The sequence below is a fragment of the Alternaria alternata genome, assembly GCF_001642055.1.
Source record: "Alternaria alternata strain SRC1lrK2f unplaced genomic scaffold CC77scaffold_35, whole genome shotgun sequence".
Lineage (NCBI taxonomy): Eukaryota > Fungi > Ascomycota > Dothideomycetes > Pleosporales > Pleosporaceae > Alternaria > Alternaria alternata.
In genome coordinates this window covers 84,343-106,441 of record NW_017306224.1, presented here as the reverse complement: position 1 = coordinate 106,441, position 22,099 = coordinate 84,343, and the positions used below count along the sequence as shown (strand labels likewise).

General features: G+C 53.7%; 9 protein-coding genes across 9 annotated transcripts; 5 read left to right on the top strand and 4 right to left on the bottom strand.

Annotated features, from left to right (window-relative positions):
* Window positions 1-887: 887 nt before the first annotated feature.
* Window positions 888-2,906, top strand: CC77DRAFT_1067306 (hypothetical protein; the record flags this gene model as incomplete). Its single annotated transcript, XM_018528979.1, has 1 exon — window positions 888-2,906. The coding sequence occupies one exon, from the start codon at window positions 888-890 to the stop codon at window positions 2,904-2,906; it is 2,019 nt and encodes a 672-aa protein (XP_018379465.1).
* A 388-nt stretch (window positions 2,907-3,294) lies between these two features.
* CC77DRAFT_1035879 (hypothetical protein) lies at window positions 3,295-4,710 on the bottom strand (the record flags this gene model as incomplete). The annotated part of the gene is made up of 3 exons (XM_018526969.1): window positions 3,295-3,426; window positions 3,475-3,936; window positions 4,087-4,710. The coding sequence occupies 3 exons, from the start codon at window positions 4,708-4,710 to the stop codon at window positions 3,295-3,297; spliced, it is 1,218 nt and encodes a 405-aa protein (XP_018379464.1).
* A 278-nt stretch (window positions 4,711-4,988) lies between these two features.
* Window positions 4,989-9,251, bottom strand: CC77DRAFT_578844 (chitinase). Its single transcript, XM_018532322.1, has 6 exons — window positions 8,950-9,251; window positions 8,612-8,888; window positions 8,352-8,515; window positions 8,124-8,287; window positions 6,774-8,048; window positions 4,989-6,693 (listed from the first exon to the last, which is right to left on the bottom strand). The coding sequence occupies exons 1-6, from the start codon at window positions 9,091-9,093 to the stop codon at window positions 5,268-5,270; spliced, it is 3,450 nt and encodes a 1,149-aa protein (XP_018379463.1). The 5' UTR covers window positions 9,094-9,251; the 3' UTR covers window positions 4,989-5,267.
* Window positions 9,252-9,830: 579 nt separating this feature from the next.
* CC77DRAFT_1001998 (hypothetical protein) lies at window positions 9,831-12,135 on the top strand (the record flags this gene model as incomplete). Its single annotated transcript, XM_018523174.1, has 9 exons — window positions 9,831-9,872; window positions 9,936-10,275; window positions 10,344-10,750; window positions 10,831-10,945; window positions 11,043-11,242; window positions 11,351-11,422; window positions 11,493-11,632; window positions 11,692-11,779; window positions 11,854-12,135. The coding sequence occupies exons 1-9, from the start codon at window positions 9,837-9,839 to the stop codon at window positions 12,133-12,135; spliced, it is 1,680 nt and encodes a 559-aa protein (XP_018379462.1). The 5' UTR covers window positions 9,831-9,836.
* Window positions 12,136-12,427: 292 nt separating this feature from the next.
* On the top strand, window positions 12,428-14,329 carry CC77DRAFT_578751 (hypothetical protein). Its single transcript, XM_018532321.1, has one exon. It carries the CDS (start codon window positions 12,693-12,695, stop codon window positions 13,914-13,916), a length of 1,224 nt encoding a protein of 407 aa, XP_018379461.1. The 5' UTR covers window positions 12,428-12,692; the 3' UTR covers window positions 13,917-14,329.
* CC77DRAFT_578676 (hypothetical protein) lies at window positions 14,230-15,235 on the bottom strand. Its single transcript, XM_018532319.1, has one exon. The coding sequence runs from the start codon at window positions 15,105-15,107 to the stop codon at window positions 14,544-14,546; it is 564 nt and encodes a 187-aa protein (XP_018379460.1). The 5' UTR covers window positions 15,108-15,235; the 3' UTR covers window positions 14,230-14,543.
* A 252-nt stretch (window positions 15,236-15,487) lies between these two features.
* On the top strand, window positions 15,488-16,990 carry CC77DRAFT_578682 (hypothetical protein). The gene is made up of 2 exons (XM_018532320.1): window positions 15,488-15,829; window positions 15,895-16,990. The coding sequence occupies exons 1-2, from the start codon at window positions 15,625-15,627 to the stop codon at window positions 16,830-16,832; spliced, it is 1,143 nt and encodes a 380-aa protein (XP_018379459.1). The 5' UTR covers window positions 15,488-15,624; the 3' UTR covers window positions 16,833-16,990.
* On the bottom strand, window positions 16,941-19,015 carry CC77DRAFT_1026106 (U4/U6 small nuclear ribonucleo protein Prp31). The gene has a single exon (XM_018526193.1). It carries the CDS (start codon window positions 18,796-18,798, stop codon window positions 17,149-17,151), a length of 1,650 nt encoding a protein of 549 aa, XP_018379458.1. The 5' UTR covers window positions 18,799-19,015; the 3' UTR covers window positions 16,941-17,148.
* Window positions 19,016-19,095: 80 nt separating this feature from the next.
* On the top strand, window positions 19,096-21,883 carry CC77DRAFT_1100242 (pre-mRNA-splicing factor clf1). Its single transcript, XM_018530053.1, has 2 exons — window positions 19,096-19,633; window positions 19,687-21,883. The coding sequence occupies exons 1-2, from the start codon at window positions 19,334-19,336 to the stop codon at window positions 21,442-21,444; spliced, it is 2,058 nt and encodes a 685-aa protein (XP_018379457.1). The 5' UTR covers window positions 19,096-19,333; the 3' UTR covers window positions 21,445-21,883.
* Window positions 21,884-22,099: the final 216 nt, after the last annotated feature.

Here is a 22,099-nt window from a genome sequence, read left to right as displayed (position 1 = left end):
GTCTCGAAGAGCAGACGTCACCTGCAACTCCACACTCTGGACAACACATTACACTAACATTTCTACAAGTGTACCTCGAGTCGCATCTCTCTTCCCCGTCATCATCACCTTCTTTTGACGATTCAAAACTCTGATGAGCGTCGTCTGTAACGCCTCTACTATTGCGAACCCCATGACGCGTCTAGATGAACACGTTGTCTTTACCAACTGTCATATCGAATCCGAAGCATCCTTGTATGGTCCAAATTCATCTGAAAGGTGGTTGATACTTGCAGCTCATGCGTAGGTACCAAGCACTCCCGTGGTACATTGATCTGGCTCTGCCTGACCAGTATTGCAACTGCACAGCACGAAAGCAACAGCGCATTCGACTAGGCAGACATCATTCATGGTGATTGTACTAGATCACGCTGACTTGACTGTAGTTGTCAAGTATACATTGTTCTAATAAGCTCGCAAGGATTCGTTCAACGTTAGTGGCAAAGATGTGGTCCACAATCATGGCTCGAGTATAGAGAAGTTCTCAAGTATCAGGCATCGAAACGACTGCACGTAACATGGTGTGTTTTCAATCTGTCTCCTCTGAAAACATCTGGCTATTCGCATCATCGGACCTGCAGAAGCTGTGGGTGACTTATCTGCTCGAAAGGACATAAGTGGGTTTGCAAAGAGATTGAACCAGAGATGCTATGTGCGGTACTGTGTTCCAACTTCAGGCTGCCATTTCGCTACCAACGAACGCACCTCACCGCACCTTTATAAAATCAGGACGCCCTTTCTTCCCCGCCTTTCTCAAGATTAGACTTTTTCCCCTCAGTTCACCGCTGTTCTCGACGGCATCTTACCTCGATTCCTGAAGCTTATAGTGGTCTTTTTCTCCTTTAGACATGGACGCAACACTTGAGCAACGAAAGAGGGACGCTCTGGCGTTGCTTTCTGGTATGCTTACTTCAGTTCTACAAGGAGATTTTCCAGTAACAAATCGCCTTTCGGCACAGCCCGTTTCCGCACTCAACGCGCTTCTTGCGAAGCCCACAACAATATCCGAAGCCAACGCCAACGAACGAGATGTCTTCAAGATAGACATGAACGATCTGGATCTCGGCCCCAGTAGCGAGTCAGAAGCCAATTCCGATGAAGATAGGCCGATCAGGAACACTCGGCAGCTCAAGTCTGAGGTACGCAGGCTCAAGGCGATAATTCGAAGAGCAAATCGTCGAACAGCCCGTCGTGCCGCACGAATCGCCAAACACCTGGATCTCAGCCAGGCTGCCGCGGTATTTGACAGTTTGGGGGGCTTGTTGACCCCTCTGCGGGAGCCGCAGCATGTCACAGAAGACGCTCTGGACAAACGCATGCCTGAAGTAGCATCACAGGAGGGTGAAATTGCCGAAGCAAACGGTCCAGCTCCGCCAAATGTAGAGGCTATTAGCTTCACACTCAGCTCTCCAACCGATTCACTCCCTTCCTCCTCTCCCATCTCCACACATAACTCTGACATCCTTGCAGAGGGTACATCATGGCTCTGCAAACCGTGCAATAGCTCCTTCAACCACCTCGACGACTACCGCAGCCACAAGTGGAGTAACGCATACCACCAAAAGAATGTCGCTGATTATAAGCGTTTGCGTCCCACGTATCAAGAGGAGGAAGATGATGGCGGGCAAGTACCGAGCTACGACCCAGTAGGACATTACTGCGTCGACTGCGACTTCAGAACCCCAATGTATGGCGACTATAGACGCCATTTGAGATCTCAGTGGCATGCGAGCTATGTGACCAGGAAGCTACAACGCAGGGGCGGAGTGACGAAAGGTGGGAAGCTACAGCAGTATTGCAAGGACTGCGATAGTTGGTGTGGTAGAATTAATTCGGCTCGTCATTTGAAAGGCCCGATGCATATGAATAACGTTGCGAAGAACTTGCGATTCAAGAGTAATGAGGAAGTGTTTGAAGAGACGGAAACGGCGAGAGACTGCGTGAAGATTAACGAGATGGACGAGTTACGCAGCGAGAAGACCGGCGATTACTGCGAGGACTGTGACCGCTTCTACAAGACACAGGACTGGAGCCGTCATCTGAAGGGCTCGGTACATGCAAGTAACGTTCTGAAGAACAAACATTGCGACAAGAGTATTGTGCTGCCGACTCCTCCGGACTCCATTGTAGAAGTAGAAGGGCTGGAGACTCTACCTTCAGAGCAGCTAGAGCGCTACTGCGAGACCTGTGACATATACCCCGGTGTTCGTTGGGCGCGACATGTGGCTTCTCCAAGTCATGTGTTCAACGCCATCCGTTCCCCCAATCTTAGCAGATGTACTACAGTTGACGAAGACACTACGGACGACGACGAGGTCACCGAAGATGAGAGTATTGCAGAGGAAAGCAGCAGCTTAACAGGGGTAGAAGGATCCTCTTCCTCTTCGGTCATGGAGCTGGTCGAAAAGGTACAAGTGAAGGTACAGGAGAGGGGAGAGTCGCAAGATGAGCACGAGGAGCCTGAACACTACTGCGAAGACTGCAATTGCAGATACTCTGGTATCAAGTGGGAGCGCCACCTAGCATCTGACGAGCATGTTAAAAATGTTGAGAGGAGTATGGTACGGGATGGGATACAATGCGATGAGGATGAAGATGAGGATATGCAAGGCGATGAGATCGTGCAGCACGAAGCAGATGTGCAGATCTCCTCCCATGCCTTGACCTCCTCTCCCGCTTCCTCTTTCCTTCCTCCCACACCGGCAGAATCAGCATGCCCAGAATACTATGTCGGCGGAGTTCCTCCACACCAATCTTCTTCCAGACGTCCTTCAGGAAAACAGGACTGGTACTGCGACATGTGCGATGCCAACGTCTTCGTTAGCAGTACCTGGGCGATTGGTGCACATATGGCTGGACACCAATAAGCATTGTATGAGAAGTGGAAGATTAAGAGTTTGGAATCGAGTAAAAGGTTTCAGGTTGATGCTTAGGTGAGGGAGAAGGATGAGGAGGATATCTGGACACGGCAGTTGGACAAGGCTGCCATGTAGAGGGTTGAACACGACTGACAGTACGTATTGATATGATGGACGTGCTGGTGATAAGACGCAGGCACAACGCTGTTGAGTTACACTGTGTTGTATCGCAGTAGAAGTGTGTTCCCAAACACTCACTTGGCTTCACTGCATGCAGCTGCATACTGACAGTACGTATGGAATATTTGTAAATGATCATATCAGCACAGCATAATCTCTGGAATATTGCACTACCTACGTCATTGTACTAGGAGCTCGCCTTATTCCTGTGTTGCTTTCACAAGTACCAACAAGCTACAGCGATGAACGTGATCGGTACAGTAGTAACCACCCATAACCACCACAGCCCTGTCACCTCGAAAGAAGTCGTATTGGGCGTTAACTGGAAGATTCCAGCACTCAACACAATCTTTTTATTCGTCAGTGGTCATATAGAGATAATTGGTGTGATACTCACAGCGGTGAAAGTTCCAGGTAAGAAGACCATGGTGAGCAGCGCAATCGATGTCATGCTAGTGCTATCTCTCTTCGTCTCGGCGGCAATCTGTATCGTGTTCAGGGTATGCTCTTGCGCGTTCAGATGCGAGATCAAGTTCATGATGACGTCCTTTCGGCCTCTGTAATTCAAAAACCACATGTGCTGTTTCTCCATGCTCGTGACCAGGTAATTGGCCATATCCACCGTCCGCTGCCTCGGTCCTCTTTCGTCTTCGCCCAGCGAGGTGAGCTTCGTCGCCATATCACAGATACCGCGTGCTGTATACAAGAAGACTTGCGCATTGGCAAGGTGTGAATCAACCCCTTGTGCCATGATCTGCACATTTTTCAGCCAACTCGCAAGTTCCATCCTCCCTCGCTGTTCGACACCAGCCAGTTGATCGTCGACTTGGTTAATGAGTAGCCATTGGAATCTTCGGAACTTCGCCACATGCCATTTTTAAGCTTCGAAGTTGAGGTTCAATATCGTGGTGTGGAGATCCATGGGACTGTGTAGTAAGTCGTGGCCGATGTCGTGTCGCTTTTTGTAGCGGATTAAGGTAGAGAATTATTTGCGAAGAGCGAGAATTACTTTGTCGTCCGGTTTATGGGGGATCAAGTAGATGAGCAAATCTCTTTGAGCATTATATCTCGTATAAACAGATAATGGAGCGCCTTGGGCTAGTCGAGATAGTTTGCCATTTTCTTCGCGCCAGCGTGGTTGTGGAGCCCAGTAGTCAGATCGACCAAGAAGATTTTGTAGAAAGTCTGGGTTTAGCTGTAAGGAGCTAAAGAGTCTCTTGACAGCGCATTCTGTCATGGGGACGGAATGTCCGTAAGACGCTGTATCTTTTGTATGCTTCAAGGGAATGAAGAACAAGAGTGCTTTCCGGTTCGATACGGTAATTCTTGGATCTGGTTGCATGCATATAGCTGGTACCTCAACGCATCTCTCGCCGGCTTCTGCTAGTAAGGTGCTGAGGTTGCTCTCATGTAGTGTGAGCCCTCGTGGTCCTTTATCGTCGATAGAGAAACACTCCAATGAAGTCTCAGTGCTAAAATTGGCAAGCTGACCAACGTGTTTCTGATACATAACCCCAGAAAACATATCCTGGAACGAACTGATCGCAGAGGAGGGATAGTTTCCCAGATCTACATCAAAGTCCAAGTCCAGCTCATTCACTTCATGTTCGTTTCCCTCGGCATGTCGTTGCATTTGTCGGCCGTCTTTAGAGATCGGTCAGACTCTGATGTCCTCAGTAATGAGTGTGGTTTCTAGCTTTGAGAACTCGACTTCAGGCATCGCGGTTGGCATCGTAAAGTGGGCGATTGTTTTTGGGACTGCAGCAGGGGTCTGCACTTCACTGGTCATATTATATAGAGTTAAAGTGATCATCGTATCTGCCTGCATCAAGGCTGGCAACAATGACGAGGCAAGTAGACGGGCCAAAATGACGAGGCTGAAAGTCAGCATTGTGAAACCTTATTTGATCGAGCCGATCACCAAGTCACCAAGTGGAAGGCACGCCCACCATGTTACACAAGCCTCAAGCTGATCTATGAACTCTTCCACGTTGTGACGCATGTACGACTTATTCGCTCCGCCTCCGCTAATGCGACGACATTTTGCTACTGCATTAATATCCGGTGCCGGCCAGCTGTTCGAAGGAAACATAGTATTTACAACGCCAGGTCAGCTTCACGGGACTGGAGATTCTGGACAGCAGGCAGATTTTGGTCAGCTTTATTTCGACTGCCGACTTTTGCGTGACACTAGGTCGTCATGGCCGTAACCTGAAGTGCCAGATACGTGTTGGCATTGGTCTGGAGGTCGGTGAGTGTGTTGGTCATGGCCGTGATGACGGTCGGGGAGTGTGTAAGTGCGGCCACAGGACTGGCCCAGTAGAGGAGTTCCTCGGCGACGTACGTCCCGAACGTGCCGCGGATCCTGTCCACCTGCCACGCGAGGTAATCCGGCATGATCTGTTCCCAGGCGTCCTGGAAGTCGTAGGTGATGCCTTGGGTCGCAGCGTAGCGGGTGAGGTCGCCGAACATGGTCGCAATGTTGTTGAAGGTCGACGAGAAGGCAGTCACAACGACACTCTCGCCCCTGTAGTTGTGCATGTCGACGATGTCGAGCAAGATCCCGACTCGATCCTTCGCGTTATAGCCGTTCCAGTTGGACCGCGACACAAAGTCCAGCCCGGCGACCATGTACTCCTTATACACGTTGAAGTCGCGGTCGCAGACCTGCAGGTTCTCGATGAAGCGGTTCCCCAGGCCCGCGTCGGCGGTCCGGCCCAGGAGGCCGGTGAAGAAGTCGTTGATGTTGCCAACCCAATTGTGCGTGAACTGCAGGCTCGTGTAGGTGGCGCTCGGCCAGTTCTGCTGGAAGATGCCGTTAGCGCCGAAGACCTGGGCGAACGGCACGGCGCCGGCCCGGAGCGCGGTACCCCCAGGCGTCTGCCCGGCCGCCATATACTCGAGCGCGTTGCGGAACTCCTGCTTCTCCAGCACGTGCTCTGTTACCCAGTCCGTCGTGGGCGCCAGCGTGCTCAGGCCTGTCAGGCCCACCGCCGCGCAGAGGCCCTGCTGCGCTACCGTCCACGCCTTGCCTGTCGTCCGGATGATGCTCGACGCGCCCGGGTACGTCTGCACCCAAATGCTCGACTTCTGGCCCTGGGGACCGCACAGCGCCATGGCGACTCGTTCCCGGGCGCCACGTTTGGCCAGATCACGAGTGCCGAGGAGCTCGGATGTCTCCATGTACGCCAGCTCTTCGCTGGTTGCCCCTCTCGCCAGGAACACCATAGACGAGTTTGAAGAGTCGACGCCCTGGTCTCTCCCTCGGAGGAGGCGGGTGGTATCTGTGGTCCCGCATTCTCCGTCAAATTTGTGTTCCTCCTCGAAAACGTTGGGAAGGTTGCTTTCTGCCTCTGGGCCGCTCTCGAGCTGATCGAGGTGGCTAGGTCCGTAGCAGAGCTTGACGTCAGGCACTTCCGGCACGGGTGGCTTGTTTGGATCGGAACAGCAGAAGTAGGAGTAGGTGCCTGACCGGCAGCCCCAGCCATCGGTGGCTACGGTCGTCTCCCCGGGCTCGCAGCCCGTCTTGCATTCCGTCGAGAAGTCAAAAAAGAGGTTTCCAATGGGCCCGACAAGCAGTTTTTCCCATTGTACCCATGTGGTGCTTCCAGCCCGCCTAACACGGAGATGTTGAGTCAGTATGTGGTGACGGAGGAGCCGAAAAGGGGTCGGTCATTTGATTTTGGGAAAACTCACCATTTGCAACCCGTCCATGGGACTGGGTCTTTGCAACATAAACTCTTGAACCCTCCGTTATAGGAGCAGCTTTGCTGGCCTCCTTGACCTTGCTTTGCCTTGGTGAGTTCCTTGGGCTTGCTGCTGTCGTCGCCGCAACCGTACGACTGGAACGAGAAGGCGCCTCCTAGCGGACCGAACAGGGAGGGGACAAAGGACTTGAGGGTGCAGATGGGTGCGGCGCCGAACCACTTGCAGGCGTCGAGCACGTCGGTCGAGGCTGTCTTGGTGCAGCAGAGCGACTTATGACCGGTCCAGCAGCCGTCGGTGCTGGCCGAGACCTCGATCTCGTCGTCGCCGCACTGGTTGCTGGGGAGCATGCCGCAGAACTTGGGGCTGCCCTTCCACTTGCATGTGGGCGGGTTCTTGGACGGGCAGCAGAAGTTGCGCTTGCCCTCGGAGCAGCCGAGCTCGATGCCCAGCGGGTTCTTGTTGCCCGACGACTCGGATACCGGGATCAGCCCGGACGGGCAGTTGGCACCGCACTCGCCCCAGACGCACTGGCTCGGGTCGTTCTTTGCCGTCACCGCCAGCGCCGTCACTGACAGGTCCGTCTTGCCTGCCGCCTTGGCCAGCGCCCGGATCGCCGTGCCCTGGTAGTCGTCGGTCGACGCAGCCCAAACCATGACGCCGCCGAGGCACAGCTCGTTGGCGAAGTCCATCTTGGTCTGGAGCGTCTCGTCGTCGTCGTACGAGACCCACTGGTTCGTGTCCCACGTCACCATCTTGACCCCGGCCTTCTCGTCGTGCACCACGTCCGCGCCCGCGTCAACGATCTCCTTAATCTCAGAGAACATCAGGCTGCCTGCCGACGCCGAGCACTTGCCCGGGTTGCCGCCCGCTGAGAAGCCGCAGCCGGGCGTCTTACAGGAGGGGTCGGACAGGGTGAAGCTGCGGCCGTAAAAGCCCATGCCCATAACCACCTTCTTAGGGTCGATGTCGTTGCGCCAGAGGAGGTCCATGGCCAGGTCGACCTCGGTCAGATTAGTGTGCGAGTTAATATATGGCCCCAAATACGGGTTTGTGCCGTCCCAGGTTCCATGCAGGTCGTAGCTCATGATGTTGAACCAGTCCAGGATGGGCTCCATGTTCTTGATGTCGAAGTGCTGCAGGTACCAAAACGAGGCCGGCAGGGTGATGGTGAGACCCCGGTTCCCCAGCACGCCGCGGAGGTTCTTGAGGAAAGTCACGTAGTTATCAAAGTCCTCCGGCTTCCCTGAACGCTCTTCGGCCACACTAGCAAGGCGTATACGAATTAGCATCAACACTGAAACAAGATGCAACAGTAGGAAAGCTTGAGTCATAACTCACGGGTATTCCCAGTCGATATCGACTCCGTCAAATCCGTATTTGTCCATGAAGGACAAAAGGGACTCAAAGAAAGCATCCTGGTGGGACTGCGATGCCGCCAGCTCGGAGAAAGTCCGCGCTGTGGGCTGATCAGGATCGTTCATGCTCCATCCTCCAATGGCAATCTGTCGGCAGCAGCTGTTAGCCATCAGGGGCCATTGGATATGCGCATTGGCTACGGATTCTTACCCAAACTTCGAGCCCGGGGTTGTAGTCCTTCAGGCCTGTGAGACGTGGCATGTATCTCTCATCGGAATCCTGCATATTGGCGATCTTGTATGTGGTAGGATCAATGAAGGCAAAAGCGTAGTTCAAATGGGTGTATGCCCCCGACAGCAGGTCCTCCGGGTTGACTGCAATAGATTAAGAGGTCAGTGGTGTACGAAGCCAAAGCATTTTCTGCCTCCTCTTGGAGTACGGTTCTGGCCGGAATCACCGAGGTCACTTACGTCCTTTGCAGCCCTTGCTGGTTGACCAGCCTTCATAGTACCCGATCACTTTGCTGGCGGCGCTGGTGCCGCCCTTACAGCTCGGCTTCTTGACCTTCTTGTCGCCGCAGAAGTCCTCGGTCGTCCCACAGAACCCAAACTCAGAACAGCACACATTGAGCGGGCACTCCCCCCGGGTGCTCCATTGGGAGCCCCATCCCGGGTCGCACTCGCTCTTTGCGTCACAGCCGGACGTGCAGTTCGCGGGGGCGCAGTATGAAGGTCCCATGCCGCATACCTGTATAGGTGTTTAGCAAGGCTTCCACGTTGTAACTTATAAGAACAGGCAGACGACTCACATTGTTCTTACCGCAGCATCCCAGCTTGCAAGGCCTCTCTGGAGAACAGGAATAGTCTTGCTGTCCCTCTACCAAGTAAATCAAGCCGGCCGCTACCAGCAGGATGCAGAGGCAGTGATGTAGCAGTCTGCTTGGTCCTGCCATGTTGCTTGTTGTCGACTGAACTAAGCAACGAAGTATAGGTATTGAGTCCAAATTCCCACGGTTCCTTTAAGAGACATGCTCGACTTTCATTAGATTCCGACCGGACCAGCAGGCCGAGTTACTATGTCTTAATCAGCTGATACCTTTTGCCCTATCTCACGGTTCCTGCCGCACATGACGGCTGAGGCTTGTCTTCTCACCTCGCTTGGGTGCGCCTATACATCAGTGTATATTGGCAGGTGCACTGATCAAGGTGTAAGTCCGTCCAATAGTAAGCTGAGTGGGGGTGTAGCGGAGTATATCGCAATATACCACATTAACTGCCTGCCGCTTCTGGTCTGAGCACCGGAAAGATTGCATAGTAGCAAGATTCGATGACCAGGTGTAGGGTGTGGATGGGGATAATCGCGTGTTTTAGGTCTACCGAGCTAAGGTAAGGTGGAATGAGACCCATATATACCCCGGCGCCTGCCGTCCTTGGCGTCATGTGACATCAGGCTTGGCCATGTGCGCTGAATAGTCGACAGAGAGCAGCGAAAAGATCCGGTCATATATGCATCTTTGGTTCCATCGCACACTTGACTGTTTTATTCGACCTGGCCGACCACTCCTAGCCTTTTAAGCCTGGGTCAGTAAGGTATCTCTGTAAAGGCTGCTCGATATTTCGAAACCTCAGCCAACCTACAACAGAAGGGCCATTGCGATTTACAATGTATATTCTTTGGTTCTTAGGCGTGCTCGGCATGCTTCTGCCCCAGACGCTGGGAGCCGACCCAAGCGTGAGTTTGATGGTCCTACCACTATTGTACCGAGTGCAGACTTGCTAACGAAATGATCCTCAGTTCTTCTTCTTCCTCAATCAAACAGCCACCCTCTTTGATGGTGTGTCGGCGCAATGCAATACGGCACTGTCATCTCCAATTCCGGAATGTCCTCAGGAGCTGCTGACCCTGTTGGGCGGCAGTCAGTTCTACACGGTCCAGAACGAGACCATGATGGACATCCTGTGTCGGAAGGAGTGCCCGCCCGCTTTTGAGACTTACCGCTCCAACGTGGAAGAGGCCTGCGCCAATGACCCCCAGCCAAGGGCGGGTTATCCTTCCACGTACTGGGTAGACGCTGTTTCGTCCGTCCAAGCGCAGATGTGTCTCAAGGACTCTGCCTCTGGCGAATACTGCACAGGTTTGTCACAGCATACCTAAGCTCCATGGTGCCGTTGCAATATGTTCAAAGCTGACCTCCCCTCGCAGAATTCCTTGAGAAGGCTCTGGGGGACGCCAGCGACCCGACCGAGCTGCTCGGGGGCTACACCACGGAGCAGCTGTGTTCAGAGTGCATCGTGAACCTCTTCCGCCACCAGCAGTCGACCGCCTACTCCAACTACGACGCCGAGATGGCGCGGGCCTGGGCCGAGATCCAGGGCCGCTGCGGCCTCGACTACCCAACGGCCACGCCGACGCTCAAGACCAACGTGACGAGCCTGGGCAACTACGCGCCCTCGGGCTACGCCACGGCCGCGTGCGTCGGGGGCCGGACTCACGAGGTCACCAGCGGCGAAAACTGTGTCGCCATCTCCAAAGCCAACCATGTGTCCACCGGAGCGCTGATCACGATGAACAGCCTCCGCCTGGACTGCACAAATCTGCAGCTTGGACAGGTGAGTCGTTCTTTTTCGACCATGCCTGACGCATAACTTTCTCGTGTTCGGGGTCGTCTCTAACGCAGAACTGCCAACAGAAACTCTGCCTGCCTGCAGCTTGCGATGACTACGTCGTCCAGAGCGGCGACACCTGCGTTGGTATTGCGAAGCAGTTCTCCGTCCCGTTCCATCAGCTTACTGCTTGGAACCCAAGTACGTCTTTCCCCAGTCCCCGTGCGCACCTGTCTAATGGTTCTGCAATACTGGCAACCTTGGTTTAGTGCTGACAAGATGCCGTGAAACGCAACAGCAATCAATCCACACTGCACCAACCTCCTCGTCGACCAGAACCTCTGCATCGGGCCCCCTGGCGGGGAGGCCACATTTACCACCGTGCCCGGCGCCACAGCCACGCAGACGGCCATCTACGCCCCCGCTACGGCGGCGAGGCCGACCCCCGTGGCGGAGGGCACCACGACCAAGTGCGGGAAGTACTACCTTGTGCAGCCGGTAAGTGGCACCTGATTTCCGCCCTTTTGCTCCAGGCAAAGACAGTCCCCAACCAGGAGAGGTCCTGGCTTGGCTCTACTGCTGACGTGCGAGGCTGAATGTGTTTAGGGAGACTATTGCGAGATCGTAGCGCTGAACCAGACTGTTCCTCTCAACTGGTTCCTCGGCATGAACCCTCAAGTGAGTAGTGCATCTTTTCCAGTTGGATCTTCAGGAGCAAAGTTGTTTACCAAGCCGGACAATGATACAGATCGACAACGCGTGCGGTAACCTTCTCTCGGGCTTCAACTACTGCGTGCAGCCGACGAGCGACTGGAACACGACCGGCACGTCCGAACCCGTCCCAGCCCCGACATCTACGCCTCCAGGCACCATCAGCGAGTGCTACGAGTAAGTTTGCATTTTGCAAAGCCGCATCAATGCATCGCAATCCTAACTTGTCATCTCAGATGGTATGTTATCCAATCCGGAGACTACTGTGGAAAGGTCCAAGACCAATTCGGCATCACCTTCGCGCAGTTGCAAGCATGGAATCCGGTACGCCGATTTTCATTTTACCGCTGCCAATTAGTGTTCGAGAGAGCTGACCTATGCACCTCCTCCGCGTGCAGGCTCTAGAGGACGACTGCTCCAATCTCCTGCTCGACGTCGCGTACTGCGTGAACGGGGGCGCCATAGCCAGTGGCGCTTTCGTCGCCCGCCCAACCGCGGCGCCCAGCAGCGACAACGACGACACGCACGTTTCGTCGCTGGCTCCGTTGCGACTTCGAGACCCGATCCAGACACAGGCACCTGCTGCAGGCGACCGGCCAGGTGGCGTGCCGGTTGGATGGCCTGGGGTAAACTCGCCTAGGCTGAGAGCGCAGATGGGACTGGGATCGCCTGGGAAATAAGAAGACTGAGAGCGATTTGGCGCTGCGTCAGGCCTTCATCGCTTAGTGTATGGATCCGAATTGGATCGTCGCAATCGAGTTGACGGTGGGGGGGTTCTTAGAGGTCTTGACATTCGATTGCCAGCGTCAAAACGGGTATAATATGTGGTTGTGGGTGATGTAGAGGGAGTTGAGGATCAGGATTGTTGCCGTGGTTGACGATAGAAGTTGCGAGACTCGGCCCGTGCCGTGCGCCAAGTTGCGCTAGTGACTAGTTTTGCGCTACGCACGCGAACTAGCGTTTGGACTATACATACCCTTCAGCACTCTCAATCGTGGACTGGGGCGTTTGACGGCTCTGTCATGTCTCCCCCTGCAGAAACAAGGCACCCGTTTACGCTGTGTATACCAAGCGCGGGAGAGTGCTGTATCGCTAAATTACCTTCCTAAATGAGCTACAGCCCCGGAGACTTTATGTACTAAAAACCCGTTCATACCCTCAGACTCAATTAATCTCGCCTTCGTGCACCCTACCATCTCACTATTTACCTTATCTACCCCGCCTCCAACCTAGAGCTATGTCGAAACCGTCCAGCTTATTTACCTCCTATACCGACGCCGCCAGCACCTACTGGCCGCCCGGTTGGAACTTCCAGCGCTATGCCCACGCCACGCCCGCGGACAACGCTTCACTGTCGGACGAGGAGCGCGCTAAGATGCAGGCCGGCTTCCGCGAAGCGCTCGGCGAGGACGGCGTTATGGAAATGGCCCGCGTCGTGTGGCAGGAGCAGCTGCGCCGCATGAAGGTCGAGAAAGAGTCTTCTTCTGCCGCCACAGCGTCGTCATCGTCGTCTGCGCAGAAGCAGCAGCAGCAGCAGCAGCATCAGAAACGGCCTCCGCCACCCTCCCCCGACTGGCTCAAGACTTGGCGCAAACGGGCGGGCGGCGACGGCGGCGAGGCCTGGGGCTTCGTCGCGTTCTGTACTTCCAGTGCCGTCGCCGCCATGCCGAAGTCGGACGTGGCCAAATTCCACACACGCGTGCGGGAGATGGCGGAGATCCCTATCCAGAAGGCGTTGGAGGAGGAAGGTCAGCCGGCCGACGAGATCGCCGAGGCGCGACGATCGTTCGAGATCCGCTGGGTCGAGATGGACGGTGACGACGAAGACGTCAAGGGCGAGGAAGGAAAGAAAGAGGCGGGGACAGGGGAAGACTGGGTTGAGAAGGCGCGCGCCAGTTATCGTGCCATGCGCGAGTCTGGCGTCCTCCCGTCGGGTCTCGACCTGCCCGTCTTCCTCTGTACATCACCTGCCGCCGTGGCCTCGGTGCTGCGGACGTCGCCGGCGGAAGCGAAGGAGGCGCACGATGGGAAGCCGCGTTGGCGATCTGGCGACGTCCCATTCCTGCTGGTCGCAACCGCAGAGACGGAGCAGGGGATCGTCGAGGACGACGACGACGAAAAAGAAGAAGAAGAAGAAGAAACTAAGGCTGGCGGTGGTGAAAGGAGCTGGTTCAAGCCCGTTTTCAAAGCGGCCGCCGAGGTGCTGGTGGACGAGCTCTGGTGGATCGTCGCGGAGCAGATGATGTCGCTAGGCCAGATGACAAGGTTCGTTCGGGGCGCGACGGTGGCTGAGGAGCATGTCACGACGACGGAAGAAGAGAGGCAAGGGGAGGGAGGAGAGGCGGCTGATGTTGGTAGTGGACGTGCCGAGGAGCCAGGCCATGACGACGACGGGCTGGATGACATATGGTGGACAGTTCATATGCCGCCGCGTCAGATGAGGAAGAGGCGGAGGGTATGAGCCAGATCTGGATAGTGAGTCCGAAGAGCAACTTACCTGACTGGAGTGTCAACTCCTGGGCATGTCAACATGTGGCTCCCTGCATACCATCTATGATCAGCCCGCTGCTGCTACCGCAACGAGTCTTCACGAACGACCGCCTTCTATATGATACTTTCACATCATCACCCTTCTCACACTCGCGGGCGCCTCTCCAGGCAGCTACTCCAACAATCCTTGAAACTGCAATCTGATCCGCAGTCAAAACTCAAGCATCTCAGCTTAATCAAAGTCGGAAGATCTGCTGCAGGTTCGCACAATGCAGTCCCGCACCCGAAATTCTTGTGCTTGTTGCCGCAGGTATCCTTCTAATAGTCAACGATAAATCGATTAGACCATAGACCCGTGTGTCTTTTTGTGAACTGGTCTTAGCGTACTGCTCTCTTTCTGGAGGCATACACTTGTCGATCTAGCGATCGACTTCATCTCTACTTTCCCAGCCGGGATTCTGTCCATTTCTAGCTCACAGAATAGTGCTGCAAGAAATGAACTTTTCCAGAGTCAATCAGTCTCGATACTGCAATTTTCGATTGCTACCAGCAGGAGAAACATCCCAGTAGGTACGATCATAGCGGCCGGAAACGAGATTCACGACCATCGAATGTACATGCACGTAGTGTTGACCCAGAGTGTTCCGGATGAATACTGCAAGTAAGGGTCTGTCGTGTTTGCAAACCTACCATCCGTACGGAAGACGGAGGTCGTCGATTTCGCCAAGCATTTAATGCGTTGATTGACGCTGTCAAATGTTATGTTTCTGTCCTTGAACAGAATGTGCACGTGAGTCGATCCAGATACCCCACCGCGACGTCCTGACACAAGGCTCTGATTGTTAAGGACTTTGGTCACAGTTTCTGTTATACTTTCCATACAGAATCGATAAATGCTCCAAACACAGTCTTCTGGATAATACATCCATCTCCATCCTGCGCTTGGGTTCCTTTGACGTGTGAGGTTGACGTAGGTAGGTTCGTCACTGAGTTCCGGAACTTCGACTAATCCGTGCGCACCAGATTTCGACCCCTTGCATAACACTAGTGTACCGTCGCGTATCGTATGATTTTTGGCCGTCCTATGACTCCATAAGAAGACAAAATTTCTGATGTCTTCATCGTGCAGAGTGTTAGGTATATCAGGAACATTCGAGCTCATCGGCTCGAGATGAGAAAAGTCCGTCAGAATTTCCTCAGGCACGGCGTTCTCAATCTTGGCGGTGTACGTATCGACCGTTGGAGTCAGCGAACAGTTGACTATTTTCCAGTCTGTGCTTAAATAATAGACGTGCGCAGACGCGCCCTATCACTCCAATTATAGGGGAGTGTGTATTAAACAGTTGTGTGTTATAGCTATTGAGAATTGGTTTAAATTGACGGCTTTTACAACATGGAGAACCCGGATGGTAGAGCGCCTACAATATCGGCCCCCAATTCCCTGCCGAAAGAGATACGATGCGCCTCGCACATAGGTGCAAAAACGTGTTGCCAAGGATTTTGCGACATCCTGCGACACGTCGGTAGTAGTTGGCCCCCACGCGGCTGACTGCACCGAGTTGTAAGGCTTCGCGCATAAAGTCGACTCAGCAGTGCTCACGATCCTGCTAATCCTTATTTCGAAAAAGATTCTCTTACAACTAGAGTAGCGTTTGGTCAACAGATCCCCTTCAGCTACTATGATCTCTCTTGTTCCCACACAACGCCTTGTCCTGTTCCTTGCACTTGCGACGTCGGCGTGCGCATACAGCAACCACCTCTGGCACGTAGATTTTGACACCTTTGGGAAATGGAAGATAATTCAAGAAGAGGAAGAATGCTGGGAGGCATACCGAACTCTCAACAAGTCTCCTTACAACTCTAATTCAACTGCGCTCGTCGACTGTATGCCAACCAATGTTGCACCCAACCTCGCAGCACCATGTCCGCTGACCAAGGCATTCCACTAGGCATACTCGCCAAGACCGACGAAGTCACAAAGTCCGAATTCGGCGTTGTAGCCGTCATGCTTGGTCTACTTCCTGGGGTGCTGCAACTCATAGGCCCTAAACTCAGCGACCTCGCCATCCTCGCTACCCGAAGACCCATTCTGGCACTGTTTCTAACGGTCGGATCGCCGTGTCCAGCTCTGGACTACGAGACCACAGGCATGGAGTCTCTTCTCGCCGAGGACTCGCCGCCTTTCTGGCCCGCCTGGTTGAGGACGCGACGGCCATGGTTGAGCGTTGTAATTTCTCTCCTAGAATACTTTGCGGTTATGGTGGCCGCTGGAAATGTGGTGTATCATTTCTACCGCCTTACATTCTATGCTGTCGTCTTGATCAGCACCCAGATGGGGCAGTACGGCGGTACGCTAGAAGCCTTTGCGCCGCTGCTCTGGGCCTTCATTGGTATCCCTATACACTTTCTTGGCGTCTTGCAACTACGTTTGTGCCGCGTTCCTTTGGCAGACGATGCTGCATCGGCACGCCCGCGGAACAAAACCTCGTTAATCTCCCTCCTACGAAATGAAATCACTCCTTGTGCCTTCGCGACAGACATCGAATCCGACGAAATCAAACTCCAAAACGGTCCGACCTATCAGATTCTCAACTGGCTGATCAGGCTTTGCATTTGGGCTGATGTCATTTACGGGATCATCGTTCTCTCGACCATCCTATTCGTCCCCATGTGGAGCGCTATTTGGATGATTGGTCTTATATTTACGGGGACACTTGTTTGTAGGTTAGTCTTGGCCTTCGAGATGCACGGGTTGCGTGAGGTGCCAAAGGTGTATGGGAAAGCCTCAAAGGGATCCATGGAAACTGGTTATGAGATGGCACGGTTCATGCCTGAGAATGGAAAAGCGTCATCGCAAGAGCATACCTTGCCTCTGTTGCATCGCTGATCTAAAAGGGGTCAAGCAGAAGTAGAGAGCGCAACGTTAGTTCATGCGTGGTGCTTGAGGGCAACGGATTTCTGCTACACGTACAACGATGATACAAAGCAACGTTTTTACGAATCTAGTAAGCTATAATTGTACTCAAACTACACTATCTGAAAACCCTTTTACTAAACCCCCGAAATATCCTCAAAGGTATCTCCGCCTTCCCGTTCCCCCCCAAAATCAAAACGCCGTCAAATGCATACACACACACGGAGTTGGAACACCAACAAAAGAACGCCACACATGCAATCCCGCTATCCTCCTTTCATTTCGCTGCCTAAGCATCCGTCCTCGGTTTCTTATTAGGCAGCGCAGGGACCTTGAAACCGCCCGCATCCGTCTTGCCACTACCACCACCATTAAGCTGCGTAAAACTACCCCCCTTGAACCACCTATCTTCATCTGCTTTTCTCTTCCTCGCCGCCTCCTCCTTGGCCCTCGGGTCGATAAGCTCAAGCCCTTGCACAGGCGTAAAAGCAATGGACCCCGTTCCGCTCCCGCCCAATCCCACACCTCCCGTCCTCAATCCCTGTGCGCGAAGACTAGTCGCCGTGCCACTGCCTCCAAAGCCTTTGAGGGAAGATGCAGCGCCGAGCGTCGTGTCTGTGCCCCAGCCAGGGTTCTTCTTGCTAAGTTTGGCGCGTGTCTTGGGATCGATTTGTTGGGCGCGGAGACGGCCGGTATCTGTTGCTCCAATCATGCCCATGCCCTTGACAGAGTCACCGTAACCGACTTCCTTCTCTTCCTTGCCAAACGTCATGCGGTTTTGCGCTTTGCGAATTTCGGTCATGGCAGTTGCTTCCTTGGCCTTTCTAGCACGTCTTCCACCGCGCTTACGTGACGGCTTCTCATCGGGTACAGGGAGTGCGCGTCCACCGGCTTTTTGGTTGGCTGGCATTTCGACGAGTTTGTCGAGACGGCGTTCACATTCTTTACGAAGGTCCATGCCAATGTCGGCGGTGTGCGAGTTGGAATGTGCGTCTACGCGTGCGGCAAGAATGACCTTTGCAGATACAATGCGCAGAGCTTGTTTCCGGAGATCCGGGCGTTGATTCTGGATGATGTCGCTGTGATACAGGTAACCTTCGTGTCGTAAACCCATATTTGACAAACCGACGGTAGCGCCGGAGACTTTTGTTGAGCCCAAAGGCGCGATGTTGCAGGCGGGGGTTTTGGCTAGGTTTGCGATACCGCCGGAGTAGGAGATGAGATGGGCGGCAGTCAAACTTCCAATCAAAGCAGTCAGGTTCGGTGCAAAGAGTTCTGTGCGGGATTCGACGAAACCTAGGATCTTGGACTTGGCGGCGTGGAGTTCGAGGAGGAGGTGGCAGGCGCTTGATACCAGGTCGAGCTCGGTTTCGTTGAGCAGCCTTCCTTCGACGCGTGTTGCTTCAATTTCGACAATCATGACCTGAGCAGGCTCCATTCCCTCGATTTGCCGTAGCTTGGGGCTTATGTCTTTGATGTCTGAGAGGGGTCCGCCGCCGATGACTAGACATGCTTTTGCGTAGACGATGGGGTTCTTGATCAAATCTTCCAAGTGGGGGAAGAAGGCTGAGTAGTGGTCGCGGATGAACTTGTGGACAGTAGCGGTTTCGCCGTCGATCTGAGTGGAGAACTCGTTGGCCTCGGTGAGGAGTTGGTACTCTGGAGACTCCTCAAAGGACTCGCCCTCGACTATGTCCATCTGGTCCTGTGTTTCTTCGATGCGCTTCAACACGGGGTCTAGGTTGGCCTTGAGCTGCTGGGCGGATCGAATGTCGGCTGGACCCTTGTCTTCTTTGTCCTTCTTCTCCCGGTATTGCGCCTCTTCGTCCACCATGTCATCGTCGCCCGAACCCTCAGCAAAGTCATTCTCAAGGTCCTGGACATCTTCATCGCCGCTATCGGCGAAGTCGGCCAGAAGCTCTTGTTCGAGAGTCGCCATGGTGGAGTGCGGTCCGAGGTAGTCGCGACGGCGGCCAGAGGTTACCCTCCTAATAGATTTCGGTTGAGTGTTGGGTTCGTTATGGCGCAGTATTATACGTACCTGTAGCCCGAGTTGGCCGCCGGTCGAGTGTGAAACGCGCACAGGGGAGAGTCGTGTCGTGGGAGAAGAGAAGTTGCGACGGGCAGTGACGTGAAAGAGCTAATTGCTTGGCGTGCAGCGGGTAAAACCTGCGCTAACGGAGTCGCGTTCTCACCTTGGAGAATAAACTTGTCGCATTGCCGAACAACTTTGCATTTACGAGAATCGCTGTCGCCTAGCTATCGTGTTGCAGTCGACTTGCGCAGGCATCCGCCGTCACGTGTCTGCCAGTTTCTCTGTCCAGGACCGAAGTTGGAGCTCTAATACCACGACACTGCCGAGGCGCGGTTGCCCTCACGTCCACGACTGACGTGCGCCTCGCCGTCTCTCGCCATCGCGCGCATACCTTTACTTCCCACATCACGCCCTTGAATATCGCATCCCTGCCCCAAATATGGAGGCAACACGAGGACCCCCGCGGGTCAAGAATAAGGCCGCAGCGGCTGTCCAGATCTCCGCCGAACAGCTGCTTCGAGAAGCCGTCGACCGTCAAGATGAGAAGCTCAAGGCGCCAACGCAAAGGTTTGCGGATATTGAAGAGCTCCATGAGTTCCAAGGTCGCAAGAGGAAGGAATTCGAGGACTATGTACGGCGGAACCGCATCAACATGAACAACTGGATGCGCTATGCTTCCTGGGAACTCGAGCAGAAGGAGTTCAGGCGCGCACGATCCATCTTCGAGAGAGCTTTGGACGTATGTATTCCTAGTACCAAACGCATGCGAGGCACAGACTGACTCCCATCTAGGTAGACTCCACGTCAGTCCCATTATGGCTGAGGTACATCGAGAGCGAGATGAAGCATCGCAACGTCCAGCATGCCCGCAACCTTCTCGATCGCGCCGTTACCATTCTCCCACGAGTCGACAAGCTATGGTACAAGTATGTCTACATGGAGGAGACGCTTGGTAACATTGACGGTGCCCGCTCAGTCTTCGAACGCTGGATGCAATGGGAGCCGGAAGAGGCCGCATGGAGCTCATACATCAAGCTGGAGAAGCGCCACGGCGAATTCGAGCGATGTCGCGCAATTTTCGAGCGCTTTACAGTTGTACACCCCGAACCCAAGAACTGGATCAAATGGGCCAAGTTCGAGGAGGAAAACGGCACCAGCGATCTTGTACGCGACGTCTACGGCACCGCCGTCACGACCCTCGGAGATGAGTTCATGGACGAGAAGCTTTTCATGGCATATGCAAAGTTCGAGGCAAGACTGAAAGAGCTGGAACGTGCTCGAGCCATTTACAAATTCGCCCTCGATCGCATGCCAAGGTCGAAATCGGTTAATCTACACAAGGCCTTTACGACGTTCGAGAAGCAATTCGGAGACCGGGACGGTATTGAAGATGTTATCTTGTCTAAACGGCGGGTTCATTATGAGGAGCAGATTAAGGAGAACCCAAAGAACTATGATAGTTGGATTGATTTCGCCAGGCTGGAAGAGACGTCTGGTAACCCCGACCGAGTGAGAGACGTTTACGAAAGAGCCATTGCTCAAATTCCCCCAACGCAAGAAAAGCGCCATTGGAGACGGTACATATATCTCTGGCTCTTCTACGCCGTCTGGGAAGAAACTGCATCTCACGACATTGAACGAACACGCCAAATTTACCAAGAGTGCATACGCCTGCTCCCCCACAAACGCTTCACATTCGGCAAAGTGTGGTTAGCATTCGCTCATTTCCTGGTTCGACAAGGTGAACTCACCGCTGCACGCAAACTACTCGGTCAGAGTTTGGGTATGTGTCCAAAAGACAAGCTGTTCAAGGGCTACATTGAGCTAGAAATGAAGCTCTTCGAGTTCAATCGCTGCCGCCAGCTCTACACAAAGTATATTGAATGGAACGGCTCAAACTGCCATACCTGGATCAACTTTGCCAACCTAGAGCGCGGTCTCGATGATCTCGACCGCGCACGCAGCATCTTCGAAATAGCAGTCGAACAAACTGACATGGATATGCCGGAAGTGCTGTGGAAAGCATACATCGACTTTGAAGAGGGAGAGGGTGAATACGAGCGTACACGCGCATTGTACGAGAGGTTGTTGGAGAAGACGGACCATGTCAAGGTGTGGCTGTCTTATGCGCAATTCGAGTTGGGAGTTCCAGATGAGACCACAGCAGAAGACGACGACGACACAATCAGCGACGCCGCCAAAGCCCGTGCGCGCAACATCTTCGACAGAGCGCATGGCAAGCTCAAGGAACGCGACCTCAAGGAAGACCGTGTGGCACTGCTCAGCGCCTGGAAGGCGTTTGAGGATGTACATGGTACCGAGGAAGACAAGAAGAAGATTGAGGGACAGATGCCAAGAAAGGTCAAGAAGAGGAGGAAGCTCGACGACGACAGCTTCGAGGAGTATGTCGATTACGTCTTCCCTGCGGACGACGAGAGCGCTGCGAAATTGTCAAAGTTGTTGGCCAATGCCCAGAAGTGGAAGATGGCGCAGGCGCAGGCAGCGCAGGCAGCGCAAGGTGCGGGAGGAGAGAATGGGGACGGCGAGTAAGGGGTGGAGTGGTGCCAAAGAGGAGGGAAAAGAACGTGTTTGTAGAATAAGACTAATCAGCATCGTTGATCTACGAGTATTGCGCGCGTACCGGAAGGACGACGCGCGAGAGGCCAATCAGAAGCCGGTTCGCCCTATGCGCGACACCATGTCCAATAACGGTGAATTAAAAGAAATGTGAAAGTTCAACGAAGTCTTTCAGCAAGAAGGATCGAGAGGACGAACGTGTTCGAGAAGGTAAAAGGAGTACGAGAGGCGATACGAATACGCGGTTCGTGACGATCCCAGCGACTTGTGGCTAAGCTGTCAAGCTGCTAGAGGAGGAATCTCGAATTTATTTATTTGAAGTTTGTTGAGCTCTAGGTATGAACTTCTACGATTTCACTTCCCGCTGTCTTTATTCTACATTCAACCTAAGTCTCGTGCGCTAATGTTCAATCTCTATTGGCCACGCACGTGAAGTAGAAACTTTACAAGCTACCGTTGTTTGTGTGTATGAACGCGACTGATTCTCATACGTCTAGGTATCACTAATCTGACTTTCAGTTTACGCCCGCGCGAACTACGGTCCTATTTTATCTGCTGCCTTCCATCTGAGTCGTGACACTGCCAGAAAATGACAGAATGCTACACTGTTTGTGCTACGTGCGTTGGT